The sequence below is a fragment of the Bos grunniens genome, chromosome 14 (genome assembly GCF_055505025.1).
Source record: "Bos grunniens cultivar Pamir isolate PY7600 chromosome 14, Bosgru_T2T1.0, whole genome shotgun sequence".
Lineage (NCBI taxonomy): Eukaryota > Metazoa > Chordata > Mammalia > Artiodactyla > Bovidae > Bos > Bos grunniens.
The window spans coordinates 69,476,925-69,492,861 of record NC_141178.1 but is presented as its reverse complement, the minus strand read 5'-3'; the positions used below and the strand labels follow the sequence as shown (position 1 = coordinate 69,492,861).

Here is a 15,937-nt window from a genome sequence, read left to right as displayed (position 1 = left end):
ATACCTGAATGGTCTAGTAGTTTTCCCTAGTTTCTTTAATTTAATTCTGAATTTGGCAATAAGGAGTTTATGAGCTGAGCCGCAGTCAGCTCCCGGTCTTGTTTTTGCTGACTGTATAGAGCTTCTCCATCTTTGGCTGCAAAGAATATAATCAATCTGATTTTGGTGTTGACCATCTGGTGATGTCCATGTGTAGAGTCTTCTCTTATGTTGTTGGAAGAAGGTGTTTGTTATGACCAGTGCGTTCTCTTGGCAAAACTCTATTAGCCTTTGCCCTGCTTCATTCCGTATTCCAAGGCCAAATTTGCCTGTTACCCCAGGTGTTTCTTGACTTCCTACTTTTGCATTCCAGTCCCCTATAATGAAAAGGACATCTTTTTTGGGTGTTAGTTCTAAAAGGTCTTGTAGGTCTTCACAGGTCTTCACAACTTCAGCTTCTTCAGCATTACTGGTTGGGGCATAGAGTTAGATTGCTGTGATATTGAATGGTTTGCCTTGGAAATGAACAGAGAACATTCTGTCGTTTTTGAGATTGCATCCAAGTACTGCATTTCAGACTCTTTTGTTGACCATGATGGCTACTCCATTTCTTCTAAGGGATTCCTGCCCACGGTAGTAGACATAATGGCATAAGAACCTGGAATGTGAGGTCCATGAATCAAGGCAAATTGGAAGTGGTCAAACAGGAGATGGCAAGAGTGAACGAAAACATTCTAGGAATCAGCGAACCAAGATGGACTGGAATGGGTGAATAATCCTGCCTACAGAACTTTTATTGGACTCATTTATGTAGTGTGTTTAGGATCAAGCACGTAAGAAAAGCTCAACAAATGGTCGGTATTATTAGTAAATAGAAAGTGCTTAACATATTGTGTATTCAGTAAATAGCAACTATTGGTTGTCATACACACCGCACATGAGTCATGATTATATAATTAAGAAGTATCCTGGTCTCTTACTTCTGGTTTTACATGCATAGAATATTGCCTTCTGAGTAATACAGGCAAAAATGTGTTCCTGGGGAGAGAGCACTTAGTCTTGAGCTCATCAGGAAAGGCAGCATTGGGATCTGAATGGGATTTAGAGAGTTAGAAAACATGGAGAAGATAATGATATAAAAGCCAAGAGATAGGAAAAAAAATCATGTTTGTGGAAGAAAAGATATAGTGTTTTGGATGAAGCATAGCTGCATTAAGGGATTAACAGGATTGCGGGCTTAACTGGTAGTCCAGTGGTTAAGAGTCTGAGCTTCCTATTGAAAGGGTGTGTGTATGATCACTGGTCAGGGAACTAAGATCCCACATGCTGTGTGGCACTGCCAAAAAACAAAATCAAAGCACCCACATAAACAACAAGAGCAACACAAAAGGTTAACAGGGATGAATTTGGGTAGAATTAGAACAGGAAAAAATAGAAGGAGTGAGGAGGCAAAAGAGAAGTTTGTTGTGCTCACCTAGGCCCGAGTGGTAAGGGTCAGAATGAGAGAAACGAGGGAAGGACAAAGGGAGTTCAGATGCAAGATAGCCTTCAAAAGAGAAGTCAGCAGGGCTTGGACACATTAAATGACACATGAGCAAATGGAAGAAGACAGACTGACACCAGTATTTTCATTTAAGTTAGTGTGGCATGTATGATAACTTTGAGAAATAGGAAAGTAATATTTAGAAGGGCAATGATAGGTTTGACATTTTTATGTTGAATTTGAATTAATAGAGAAACACTTTTAAGTAAAAATGTCCAGGGGCATTTGGAAATCTTTGATTGCTTTGGCCCAAACATAGAGTTGAAAGTCATCTGCATGGAGGACAGAACTGAAGGAGGTCTTTATTATCCAGAGATATATAGTAAAAAGATCATTTAAATAGTTTCATACAGAGCACCACTGTATATCAGGAAATAGTGGAAAAATTTTAAAGGAAAAAAGTGATTACAGTTACTTGTATCTTACATTTAAAACAATTTGTATTCCAATTCCAACTGGCCACTAATCCTTAGAATGAACAAAGAATTAATTTCTTCTTGTCACTGTTTCCATATATCCAGTGAATCTGTGCACTAGTCTCTGAAAATCTACACTCCATCTTACTTTCTAAAAAACTGTATAAATGCAGACTTATTTTCTAGTCTTTTTGTCATCACCTGGTGTTTTTATTTAAAGAAATCATTGGTATGTTGATTTGAGATTTGTTGGTCTTTTATGCACAATCTCACACATAGTGAAAAAGTCAGTCTTGGACTCTTCAGCATGGATAAAACTTCGAAGACTTTTGGTAACTTATCTGAATGCAAGATCCTTTTAGATTTTTATCATTGTTTCCCTTGAGCTATCTTGATATTTTTAAAAATTGTGGTGAAAGACACATAATATAAATGTCTTAATACCATCTCAGTCATTTTCAAGGGTGCAGTTCAGTGGTGGTAAGTGCATTCACATCGTTGTGCAAACCATACCCAGGAAGTTTCAGTCTTGCAAAACTCAAACTCCATAACCCTTAAACAACAGCTCTCCATGTCTCCTTGCCCTTAGCACCTAGAAACTACCATTGTGACGTTTTCTTTTCTTTCTTTTTTCCCCCTCACTTTTGACCATACTACAAGACATGTGGGGTCTTAGTTCCCTGAGCAGGGTTGGAGCCTGGGCTCTCTGTGGTGTGCGTGCAGAGTCGTAACCACTGAACTGCTAGGGACGTCCCCACTGTGTGATATTTTCTGTTCTCGGAGTCTGAGTACCTAGATACTTGCTGTAAGTGTAATCAGTCACACAGTATTTGTCTTTTTGTTACTGGATTATTTTAGTATAATGTCTTTTAGGTTTATGCAGGTTATAGCACATGTCAGAATTTTCTTTTCTATGGCTGAATACTATTCTTTTGTATGCATGCATCACGTTTTGTTTATCCATCCCTATAATCAGTGGACATTTGAGTTGCTTCCACCTTTGGGCTTTTGTGAGTAGTGCTGTTAGGAACATGGGTTTACAAATATCTCTTCATGACCATGCTTTCAAGTCTTCTGAGAGTATACTCAAATGTAATTGGTGAACCAATCAGCAATTTAATTTTTAATATTTTGAGGAACTGCAATGCTCTTCCATTGTGACTGCACTATTTTTCATCCTATTAATAGTCCAAAAGGCACCTCCCTGGTGGTCTAGTGGTTAAGAATCTGCCTGCCAATTCAGGGGACAAGGGTTCGATCCCTGGTCTGGGAAGATTGCACCTACTGCAGGGCAACTAAGCCCAACTCAGCCACAATGAAGACTCAGTGCAGTCGTAAATAAATAAATATAAAATAGCGCACAAAGATTCCAAGCTTTTTACAGCCTTGTCAACAGTTGTTCCCTTTTTATATGTCTTTTTATAATAGCCAGCTTAATGGGTATGAGCTGCATATCACACCGTGTTTTCGATTTGCATTTCCCTGATGACTAGAGATGTACATCTTTTCATGTGCTTTTGGCCATTCGTATGTCTTATTTGGAAAACTGTTCTTTGCTCATTTTTGAATCAGGTTGTTTTTGTTTCTGTTGTTGTGGAATCTTACAGTTTTCTGTATATTCTGGATTTTAACTCGTTGTCAGATATATGGTTTGCAAATTTTCCTTCCATTGCATGGTTGTCTTTGTACTCTATTGATTATGTCCTTGATGGACAAAAGTTTTACATTGTGGTGTAGTCCAGTTTATTTCTTTTAACTTTGTTTGTCTGTGCTTTTGGTGTCATATCATATGAAGTTCAGACCATGCTACACTAAAAGATGGCACCTTGGCATATTTTATATTTTACGTTGAAAATTTGAGAAAACAGCAGATGCTACTTTGACCCTCTGCTCACCTTTCACCCCTGAAGTAGGTCATAATACTCTTAAGTGAGAAATGCTTTCCCTATAGAAGCAAAGGTGCATCCTCATCTCCAAAGAGAAAAGGATGCCAGAAACACTCCAAATAGGCCTTGCTAAATCTTCCCCAGTGTACTACACTCACCTCATACTCCTTGGCCTGTTATATTTCTCCATGAGTATCCACTCTTGATCAAATCTAGTGTGAAAATACTCAGATTTCACTCTTTTTTCAGATCTTGATTTTCTTATGAAGACCCTAATGTTTCTTAAGACTTACATTAAATAAATGTATATGTTTTCTCCTATTACTCTATCTTGATCAATTTAATTTTCAAAGCCAGCCAGGGATCCCAAGAAGGTGGAGTAAAAAAAAAAAAAAAAAAAAAAAATTCCCCCAAATTTCTAAGAATTTACAGTGAAATATGTCCTGAAGCTTTTCTTCTGTATTTTAAGACTCATAGATTTAGGTTTTGCATTTAGGTCTTTGATCCATCTTCAGTTAATTTTTTATATGGTGTAAGGTAATGAAAGAACTTGTTCTTTTGCATGTGGATATCTAGTTTTCCCACAACCGTTTGTTGAAAATGCTGTCTTTTTTTTCTGTGGAATGGTCTTGGCTATCCTTATCCTTGGCTCTCTATTCTATTCCATTGTTCTGTCTGCATTTATGAAAATACCACACTTGATTACAGTGTGAAAGCATGGTAGTCACTCAGTTGTGTCTGACTCTTTTCCGTCAATAGGCTTTGGCCCTCCAGGCTCCTGTGTCCATGGGATTTCCCAGGCAAGAATACTGGAGTGGGCAGCCATTCCGTTCTCTAGGGGATCTTGTAGACCAAGGGATTGAACCATGGTCTCCTGCATTTCAGGCATGTTCTTTACTGTCTGAGCCACCATGGAAGCTTTGCAAGAAGCTTGAAATCAGAAAGTGTGATACCTTTAACCTTGTTCTTCTTTTTCAAGAGTGTTTGGCTATTCAAGCTCTCCAGGTTTACTGTTTTGACACAGTTATAAAGAGGAAAAAATGTGTAAAACATTTGTGAGGGTTCATCAGTTTTTTCTAAGAATCTTTCTTAATTTTTTGATACTCAAATCAGTGTGAAGTCTTTGAAGTATCTGTCGTGTCATCATCCCTGTAAATTTATCTTCATTTGTTCACTGAAGTAACTCTTCCATATGACTGCCTTTCTAAGTGTCTGAACTGTGCTTTGCTATCATGAAATCCTGCATCTTTTACAAGATGTACAATTCTTTTCTGAAATGGATTTGCTCTTATATTTCGTGGTGCTAATAGATGTATGCATGTGCTCAGCAGTGTATGCTGCCTCAGTTGTCTCAGTACATTAGCAGAAATGTGTGTTAAGTGGGGAGGGATCTTAAAAGTAGACTAACTGTTATAAATTGTCAGTTGTGTAGTGAATCTTTTTTACAGAATTAACCTTTGTGAGTTTGGGGTTTCTGATAGTAAGTACTCAAATAAAGATAAGTTGTCATTGTTGAGGCTATGAGAATGGATATGTTCTTGAGAATAAAGTGCTTTGAGAGAGCTGGAAAGAAAACCAAAGTGCTCAGAAGTCCACTGGCTTTTAGAGAGTTGAGGGCAAAAACATTGAGCATTCATTCCTGGGGAATGAGTTCTCAAGGAATTATGAAAAGAATTTGACTAATTAAATAAAAACTGGTATTAAATAAAGAATTTCAGATTAGTGTCTCAGGAAGAATGATTACCGAGAAAAGAGAAATATGGGATGTGGTGTAATTCTGTAAGAAAGAAAGAGGAAAAAATGATGATAGATGGAAAAGGACCTTGGGTTTCCATTTCTTTTAGAATAAAATGGAGGTAAGAGATGTGTCTCCCATTGGGCTCCCATTGTCACACATGTTATTTTAACGCACAGGTTTTTGCAGAGAGACAATTAGAGACCATACAAAGCTTCTCAGTTTTGAATTTATATTGAACACTACTGTCTCTCCATGTTTCCTGTCCCGTGAACTACTCCTGCAGGGCTTTTGTCACAGCTGGCATCCACCCACCTTGACGTTAGTTAGTAACAGCTGAGAGTATTTCCCCTCGGAACTACCTGCAATTTAATGAGGAATCCTAGACATTTAGTAGAACCATATACAAACAAAAGTTATAAATATATATGGAGGCATTTCAAGCATATGTATAAAGTCATATTGTTTTATTCATTCTCTACTCGTTTCTGTTGAGGGTGTTTATTGAGTTTTGTGTTCATCACAGTATTAGACTGAGAACACGAAAATTAATCAGTCCTTAAGAAGTGTGCTATCTAAGTTCTCAACCAGGAGGCATAATAGTTTGTTTTCCATGTTTGAACATATCTGGGGACAGTTTGGTTTGTTCCAGTGACTTGGGGGACGTTACTGGTATTTAGTGGGCAGAAACACTCTAGAAAGATTTGCATAGAGCAGAATCATCCAGCCCTAAGCAATGGTGCCTCCATTGATAAACAAATGCTAGAAAAAGTACAATACTCATAGCAATGATTTATTATACTGCACTGTCTTAAGCTTACCTTACCTGTCTTGTTTAACTTCACCTTGACATTTTGGGGTTCCCTTATGGCTCAGCTGGTAAAGAATCCGCCTGCAATGCAGGAGACCTGGGTTCAGTCCCTGGGTTGGGAAAATCCCAACTGGGGAAGGCAACAGCAACCTACTCCAGTATTCTGGCCTAGAGTGTTTCATGGACACGACTCAGTTGGACACAACGGAGCGACTTTCACTTTCACACTTTCACTTTCACTTGACACTTCAGAGTAAATACTATCTTCACTTTTTTGTGTAGCTGAAGGGATAAACAAGTCTTTCATGGTTATGCTGCTAAGTAGATGGCAGAATCAGATTTTAAAGTGTTCTAGATTAGACCCCAGGACGTATAATTTTAATGGCAATTAAATAATTTATTTTTTAAGTAATTTTAAGTAATTTTTAAGTAATAAATATTTATTACTTGAATAATAATTTAATAACAATTAAAGTATAACAATTTTAATAACTGGCACAAAGAGCTTCTTAAGGTAGAGGTAAAACAGAACATGGAGATCTGCATGCATAAGCATGCAGAACATGCGTGAGCAAACCCAGAGGGCACAGACTATTCATCTCTCTTCCTTCTGCCTAGTGCAAGGACTGCCAAAATTCCTCTCCTCTACCCATCATTTTATTTAATTCAATAGTCTGTAAAAATGATCCACATCAAAAAAATTTTAAAAACGCCACGCATCAGGGTCCCTCCCCATAGGGGAAGGAGAGAGCCCAGCTCCTGCAGGATATTCAGGAAAGTCATCCGCACAGGGACCTGACCACACCACACACTGGCTGGTTCACAGGACTTATTATCCTATCCTAGACGTCCCGGTCCTATTAGCCCTGGCGCAGGGACCCAAAGTTTCCTTTGCCCCTGCTGAAAATATTAGGTAATGTCAGTGCAGGGGGATAATACACTCTTTCTGCATGTCTGCACTGCAGTGCAGGGCAGCAATATTTGCTCTTGGGAATGATTGCACTAATTCTTTGGTCATTAACTCTAAGTACTACATGACTACACACTTCTCTAACCAGAGAGAACGCAGAGCAGTGCAATACATCTTTCTGGAGCATAAAGTTTATTAAGACTAAACCAAGAGAAGAACCAAGGAGTTGGCAATAACTATCCCCTCCCCCACCAACATGAAAGACAGAAGTGTGGGGGGTGGGGGACATGCCCCAGGGGACAGTCCAGTCTCTGAAGTTTCACCCAGCAGAGGAGGAGAGGCAGCCAGGCCAGGGTGGTGCCTCTTCTGGTCACCCAGACCACTCCAGAGCATCGTCTGAGCTGGCCAGGGTTTTGGATAGGAGGCTTTCCTGAAGGCGGTAGAGGTACTGGATTTGAATCCCGTCCTCCAGGTGGGAACATGACCAGGTCCCAGGGAGCTTTGCAGGTCATCCACTATCTTTGTCTGGTATAACTTTATTATTAGTCCTCATGCTGGGCAGCCCACAACAAAGATATTTAGATAGACATCTCCAGATTCTCGCAGCCACCCCCTTCTTTTTCTGGGTGAGGCCAGAGGGAGTGACTGGGGACATATTCTCGGGCTGCCCAACAAGGGTGGAGCTTCCCGCATCAGGCACATCTGGGAGGCAGTGGGTTCCTTCTGGGACTTTCCCGCCGATGTCATGGGTGCCACTGGTGTTGCAGGTGTCACAGGTGCCGTGAGTGCCATCTGTGTCACGGGTGCCCCTGGTGTCACGGGTAACGGTGGCATGAGTATCATGGGTGGCGTGGTCACCACTGGTGTCACGGGTGCCTCTGGTGTCCCTGGTGAGGCAGCTGTCACTGGTGACACTGGTGTCACAGGTATCACAGGTGCCATGGTTGTCGTATAGGTTGCAGGCCCCAGTGGTGTCCTGGGTGCTTAGGGCGTCATAGATGAGGCTGGGATCACAGGTGAGGCTGGTGTCACAGGTGCTGCAGGCATCACAGGTGAGGCTGGTACCTCTGGTATCGCAGCTGTCACAGGTGCTGATGGTGTCGCAGGTGCTGATGGTGTCACAGGCGTCTCTGGTGCCACGAGTAACACTGGTATCATGGGTGTGGCTGCTGTCACTTCTGCCACAGGTGTCGCAGGTGAGCCTGGTCCCACACGTGTCGTGCCGGTCACCGGCGTGATCGGTGGCTCGGGGGCTGCTGGCATCTCTGGTGTTGTAGGTGGAGGGGGCTGGGCTGGGGGTGACGGTCCTCGCTTCCGGGCAGGGTGGGGGAGTGGCAGGCTCTCTGGTCTTCTCCGTTGACTCCTGGTTCTCCTGCTGAATGGTCTCCCAAAGCCAGTCGGGAATAAGCACGGACTCCTCAGGGGTGGCGGGAGGCATATGTTCTTGGCTGCTGAGGTCGGAGGAAACGAACGGCCTCACAATGATGGTGCGTACCCTCACCTTGGGTACATTCATGTCACTGATACTGCTTACGTCTAAGCCCTGGATTTGGTCCCTGCACCAGCCCAGTATCAACTCTCCTGTCATCCCAGGGTGCTCTTCACAGGCTGGTGGGAGTGGCTCTTCCTGGCCCATGTTCACCCATGGATGCTGCCAAACATCATCTAAAGTACCTCTGTTGGTAGGACTGAGCATTAGCATTCTGTCTAAAAGGTCTGTTATCTCATTGGATAGAGATTTGGGCACATGGTACTGCCCCCTAAGCACACGCTGCTGCAGCTCCCAGAAATCTTGTCCCCTGAAGGGGAGGGATCCAGTTACCATCGTGTACAGGATGACGCCGAGGCTCCACACATCCACCTCTGGGCCTGTGTAAGGCATCCTCAGGAAGAGTTCTGGGGCCATGTACGCAGGGCTGCCGCAGAAAGTGTCTAGCTTCTTTCCTGGGTGCCACTGGTTGCTAAGGCCGAAGTCAGAGATCTTGACGTTGTTGTTGGCGTCGAGGAGGAGGTTGCCCAGCTTCAAATCCCGGTGCACCACGCCCCTCTGGTGGCAGTGCTGCAGAGCCGAGACCAGCTGGCGGAACAGGCCTCGGGCCTCCCCCTCCGTCAAGCGGCCTTTGGCCTCCAAGTAGGTGGACAAGTCTCCTCCACTGACGTACTCCATTACTATAAATAGAGCCTCCTCCGTGTCAATAACTTCCAGTAGTTTTACAATATTTGGGTGGCTTAATGTTTTTAGGCTATTAATCTCTTGATTCCGTTCCTTGAGGCCGGAGGAGCTCTGATTGGTCTTTTGAATGACCTTAATGGCTACCACCTCCTTGGTCAGAACATGCCGGGCCAACTTCACTTTGGCGAATTGGCCTTCACCAATTGTTTGAAGGATATCATAATTCTCAATATGAACACTGTTGTTAACAGAGATGGCCATGAGGTCCTGGATCCCTAACTACACTAACTACCACTAAGCTATACTAATTACCTAACTATACTAACTCTACCACTAACTATACTCACTACCGCTAAGCCCTCACTAAGAATGCTAACTGTTCTAACAATACCGTGTATGCTAACAGTGCTATAAACTATCCTAATGCTAATAACTATACTAACAGTGCTAACACTAACTATGTCAGTAACTATTAACTATACTAACTTATGCTAAGTGTAGCAAGGATACTAACAGTGCTAACACTAACTGTACTATCTATGCTAACAAACCACTAGCTATAACAACTATGCTAACTATATCAATGATACTCTCTATACTAGTACTGGCAACACTAACTAAAAAAAAAATAATAATAAGATAAAATGAGAAAAAGAACTAAGGGGAAAAAATGGGAAAAAAAAGAAACAAAAAAAATGAGAAACAAAAATGAAAGAAAAAATGATAAGAAAAATTTAAAAAATGAGAAAAAGACAAAGGAAAAAGAGAAAAATAAAAATGAGAAAAAGGAACAAAATCAGCAACACTATAAAAACACGGAAAAAATCTCGCTAACTGTAGGTCCAGCCGTCAGGTCACCAAAATCAGCTTCCTGGGCTCTGTGGACAAAAACCTGCACCCAGCCAGGGTCTTATAAAGGGTTTTTGTGAGTTTCATCATAGTGATGCCCTGTGAGGTCAGAGCAAGAAATGGACCAATCGTGGCTGGGGATAAACCCAGTGGTTTTCTCCCTTTTCAGCTTCAAGGCCTCTTTACACTTAGCAAAAAGGTCCCCAAGAGATTTTTCTTTAAATATATTAGAGACTGGTATTCACTTTGTTAGAAATTAAAATCTGTAGGAAGCCCCAGCAACTTTTTCATTTCTTGTTTGAAAAATTAATAATAATTTAAAAGACCTCATTATGTCTACACTTGAAATATTCAATTCTTTTCCTTAAACTCTGGTCGCAAAGTGATGATTTAACTGACTTGAAACTACAGGAAAATGTTCTATTGTGTGAGACACTAGTAAAGCACATTATTAATGTTTATGAAGCTGAGAGAAGATTTTCCAGGAGGATCAAGAGCAGATTTCTCATCGGGAGCCTCAGAAGTCAGATGACACGGGTCAGTGTCTTTGAAACGTTGAAGGAAAGAAGCTGTTAACCAAGAATCCTATGTTTAGCAAAACTGTCCTTCGAAAATGAAACAGTGATTAAGGCATTCCCAGTTCATGAGAGGTGCGAGCATTCTCCACCACCCGACCTTCCTGAGCAGGGAGTCCTTCAGGTTGGAATGAAAGATCCTCAACAGTAACTCTAAGCCTTATGAAGAGATGAAGATCTCTGGTAAAAGGAGATAAATGGATGATTAGAAAAGGTAGTGCTGCTGCTGCTGCTGCTAAGTCACTTCAGTCGTGTCCGACTCTGTGTGACCCCATAGACGGCAGTGCACCAGGCTCCCCCGTCCCTGGATTCTCCAGGCAAGAACACTGGAGTGGGTTGCCATTTCCTTCTCCAATGCATGAAAGTGAAAAGTGAAAGGGAAGTCGCTCAGTAGCGTCCGACTCTTCAGGACCCCATGGACTGCAGCCCACCAGACTCCTCCGTCTGGTGGAGTTTTTTCCAGGCAAGAAATGGGATTTTCCAGGCAAGAGTACTGGAGTGGGGTGCCATTGCCTTCTCCAAAAACTAGCGCTACACTGCTCTAATTAAAATGGATAACCAGCAAGGACCTACTGTATAGCACAAGGAATTCCACTCAATGATATGTGGCAGCCTAGCTGGGAGAGGAGTTTGGGGGAGAATGGATACACGTGTATGTATGGCTGAGTTCCTTCTTTGTCACCTGAAATTATCACATTGTTCATTAGCTATGTTGTTGTTGTTCAGTCACGGCGGTGTATCCGACCCTTTGTGACCGCATGGATGGCAGCATGCCAGGCCTCCCTGTCCCTCACCATCTCCTGAAGTTTGCCCAAGTTCGTATCCATTGTGTCAGTGATGCCATCCAGCCATCTCATCCTCTGACGCCCTCTTCTCCTTCTGCCCTCAATCTTTCCCAGCTTCAGGGACCTTTCCAAAGAGTTAGCTATTTGCATCAGGTGACCAAAATACTGGAGCTTCAGTATCAGTCCTTCCAATGAGTATTCAGGGTTGATTTCCTTTAAGATTGACTAGTTTGATCTCTTGGCTGTCCACAGGACTCCCAGGAGTCTTCTCCAGCACCACTGTTTAAGGGCATCAATGCTTTGTCACTCTGCCTTCTTTACAGTCTAGCTCTCACAACCATATGTGACCACTGGGAAGGCTCTACAGACCTTTGTCGACAGAGTAACATCTCTGCTTTTCAACACACTGTCCAGACAAAAAGATATGACACCGAAAGATGAGTATAAAAGTTTAAAAAAAAGGAAAGCTAACACTATTGTAACTTTGATTTGAAGCTCCATTTTTTGTTTTCAATTTGATTTGAGACTAATATATAATAAACATTTCTAATACTTCTTTTTTTAATTTGGGGGAAAAATCTAATTAGTCTCTAAAATAAATGTATGTTTCTGACCTCAAGGATAGCATTTGTAAGTCTTGTCTTCCAATATGAAGGTAAACCAGGGTTGGATCCCTTTGAATGCATCAGCTAAGTGACAGAAGCTACAAAATAAACTGATGTGAGGCAATAAATAGCAATAAGAGCAGACTTCAAGAAATGGAACTGAGGAACACTAGCAATACTTGCAGTAACATCTCAGAAGCTGTATTCCAGATACCACCTTGAACAATATAGTAAAAAATATCCAATAGAATTTTTTATGAAATGTGTAGACCCTGTATTAGTAATGGTCTGTGTGCATATGTGCTAAGTCACTTCAGTCATGTACAACTCTTTGTATCCCTATAGACTATATAGCCCGACAGGCTCCTCTCTCTTTGGGATTCTGCAGTCAAGAATACTGAAGTAGCTTGCCATGCCCACCTCCAGGGGATCTTCCCAGCCCAGGAATTGAATCAGCATCTCTTGTGTCACCTGCCTTGGCAGGTGGGTTCTTTACTGCTAGCGCTACCTGCTGCTGCTGCTGCTAAGTCGCTTCAGTCATGTCCGACTCTGTGCGACCCCATAGATGGCAGCCCACCAGGCTCCTCTGTTCCTAGTAAGCCCAAATAGTCTGCAGGGCACTGTAACAGAAAAACACACTGGGTGCCTTAAACAGCAGACATTTATATTTTTTCACAGTTCTAAAGATTTAAGTCCAAAATCTAGGTGTTGTCAGGGTTGGTTTCGATCAGACTTCTCTTACTGGCATGTACACAGCCGCCTTCTAGTATTGTTGTTGTTAAGTCACTGAATGATGTCCGACTCCTCTGCAACTCCATGGACAGGACTGTAGCCCCCCAGGCTCCTCTGTCTACATCCTCACATAACCTCTTCTCTGTGTACACACAGAATGAGAGTGTTCTGATGTCTCTTCCTCTTCTTAGAAGGACATTTCCTATTGGATTAAGGCCCCAGCCTTTGGCCTCATTTAACCACTAACCTCCCTATAGAGCCTATCTCCAAATAGAGTCACACTGGTGCTTAGGGCTTCAGAATATACATTTTGAGGGAAAACAGTTTGGTCTATAGCATTCTGCCTTTCGTTCCCCCAATTCATGTCCATCCTCATGTGCTATTAAAATACAGTAATCTCAATATCCCTAGATGTCTTAAGCCATTCCAACATTGATTCCAAGTCTAAACTCGCATTAAAATGTCACCTGATCAGGTATGGGTGAGAAGTGATGCATAAAATTAACCCTCACAGGACCCATAAAGAAAATAGAACACTTTCTTGAAACATAAATAACATAAAAGTTGAACACATAAAGGTTCTTTCAGTGCTATAATGGACCCTATTCCATTAAATGAACTGAAACAGTTATTTCCAATTCAGATTGCTGTAGAATTCTTTTTTTTCAGAACTTAAGATAATTTTGACATTCATATGGGAGAATGAGTGAGGACAAAAGATTTTGAGAAACGCAAATTATTGGAAGTATAGAAAGACTTCCCTTATCTGATGTCAGAGGGTCCTGCAAAGCTGTTATAAGTGAAATAGAGCAGCACCCATGCATTTTGAGTAGACATGAGTAGACTCAAAATAGACATGAGTCATGGAGTATAATTAGAGTAAAGAAACAGACCCATGTTAAATGAGTTTAAAGTTCAAAAGCAGTTGATCATAGAGGGAAGAGTTTTAATAAGTAAAAAGTATAAAACCATAGGAAAGTTTTAAGGATATGAAAGAAGACCTACTAAATAAATGAAAATACATCATAAATTGATGGAGCACAAAACTGTATATTATTCACATGACAGCAAATTGATATGCAGACTCAAGATAATGCCTATCAAAACCCTAACTTCTTTGCAGAAATTGACAAGCTGATCCTAACATTCATATGGAATTATAAAGGACCCAGGGTAGCCAAACAATCTAAAAAAAAAAAAAAAAGAACAAAGTAAGAGGGCTCAGACTTCTCAATTTCAGAACTTACTACAAAACCATAATAATCAAGACGGTATGGTAGTAACATGGGCTTCCCTGGTTAGTTTAGTGGTAAAGAACCTGCCTTCCAATGTAGGAGACGTGGATTTGATCCCTGGGTCAGGAGGATCCCTGGAGAAGGAAATGGCAACCCACTGCAGTATTCTTGCCTGGGAAATTCCATGGACAAATGACCTTGTTAGGCTATAGTCCATGGGATCTGAAAGAGTCAGACACAATTTAGTGACTAAACAACAAAAATAAGACCGTTTCCACTTATGGAAACTTGAAAAATAGCACAAAATTCCCATGTACCTTCAACCAGCTTCTCCTAATGTGGGTATTTTACACATTACAGTGATTAAAATCAGGAAATTAACATTGATGTACTAGTTATTATAGACCATATTTGAATTTTACCAGTTATTCCACTGGACTGGATCAGTCTTTTTTCCAGTCCAGGATCCGGTCTAGACTCCTTCTTTAACTTGGTTATCTGTCTTTTTTAGTCTCTCTGTGAAATCCTTGGTCTTTCATTCCCCCCCCCCTTTTTTTTCCCTCCCTTTCCTTCCTTCCCTCTTCTGTCCTTCCTTTTACCTTTTTTTCTTTCCTTCTTTTTGATGGTTTTGACATTTTTGAGGAGTACTACCAGGTAGTTATTGGGCTTCCCTGCTGGCTCAGTGGTAAAGAATCCACCTGCCAATGCATGAGATATGGCTTTGATCCCTGGGTTGGAAAGATCCCCTGAAGAGGGACATGGCAACCCCCTCCAGTACTCTTGCCTGGGGAAACCCATGGACAGAGGAGCCTGATGGGCTACAGTCCATGAGGTTGCAAAGAGTTGGACACGACTTAGCAACTAAACAACAACAACCTAGTAGTTATCTTATCAAGTGCCCCTCAGCCTGGATTTGTCTGATTAGAAGGGATAAAGCATTTTTGTCAAGATCACTACTGAAGTGATGTTATGACCTTTATCCTTGTCTGTGCGTCATTTCAGAAGGTGCATGAGTGCAGTTTGTGCCACTAATGATATCGATTTTGATCACTTGGTTAAGGTGCTGAATGATAGAATTATCCACTGTAAATGTGTTTTCCATTTGTCATGAATAAATATCTTGTGGGGAGGTACTTTGAGACTATTCAAGTACCCTGTTTCTCATCTCACTTTTGCCCATTAACTTTAGCATCCTTCAGTGATTACTTTTCTGCAACAATATTCACTGTGATGTTTACTAGTGGTCATTTTTAATTTTCATCATTCCTTATAAAATTGTTAATTGAATTGTACTGTAAGGAAGAGCAAGTCCTTCATCTCCACTTATTTATTATTCATTTATTTTTTGTATTAGTGTGGATTCATAGATATTTATTTTAGCCTACAATTTTAGCCTATAATTGTTACTACTTTTATTTATGTTGTTGCTCAAACTGTCCCAGATTTAGTCAGTGGGAGCTTATTCAATTTAGTCCATGTGTCTTTCTTAACATGTTCACATCATTTATTGAATATTTCCTTCTTAATTTTTGGTGCCATAAATAGTCCAGGCTCATTTTATACATGTGATTTTTAATGCTCCTGTCCTCTAATTTCCTACATCTTCAAGGATCTCTATTTCCTTTTATCAAATATACTTAGAAACTGAAAGATGTCCACTAGATATCCTATGTTTTTGCTGCTGAGATGTTATTGCTTCTCAG

General features: G+C 41.1%; 2 protein-coding genes across 40 annotated transcripts in view; one reads left to right on the top strand and one right to left on the bottom strand.

The window, feature by feature from the left end:
- The window catches only part of LOC147359629 (uncharacterized), a 675,420-nt gene that overhangs the window by 68,976 nt on the left and 590,507 nt on the right, over window positions 1-15,937 (top strand). The gene's annotated exons all lie outside the window — the stretch shown is intronic.
- On the bottom strand, window positions 7,456-14,210 carry LOC147359641 (MAP/microtubule affinity-regulating kinase 3-like). Its single transcript, XM_086337227.1, has one exon. The coding sequence runs from the start codon at window positions 9,712-9,714 to the stop codon at window positions 7,789-7,791; it is 1,926 nt and encodes a 641-aa protein (XP_086193353.1). The 5' UTR covers window positions 9,715-14,210; the 3' UTR covers window positions 7,456-7,788.

What these genes read in the sequence shown, in the direction of transcription:
- LOC147359641 (XM_086337227.1), bottom strand. Translation starts at nt 9,714, where the DNA reads ATGGCCATCTCTGTTAACAACAGTGTTCATATTGAGAATTATGATATC.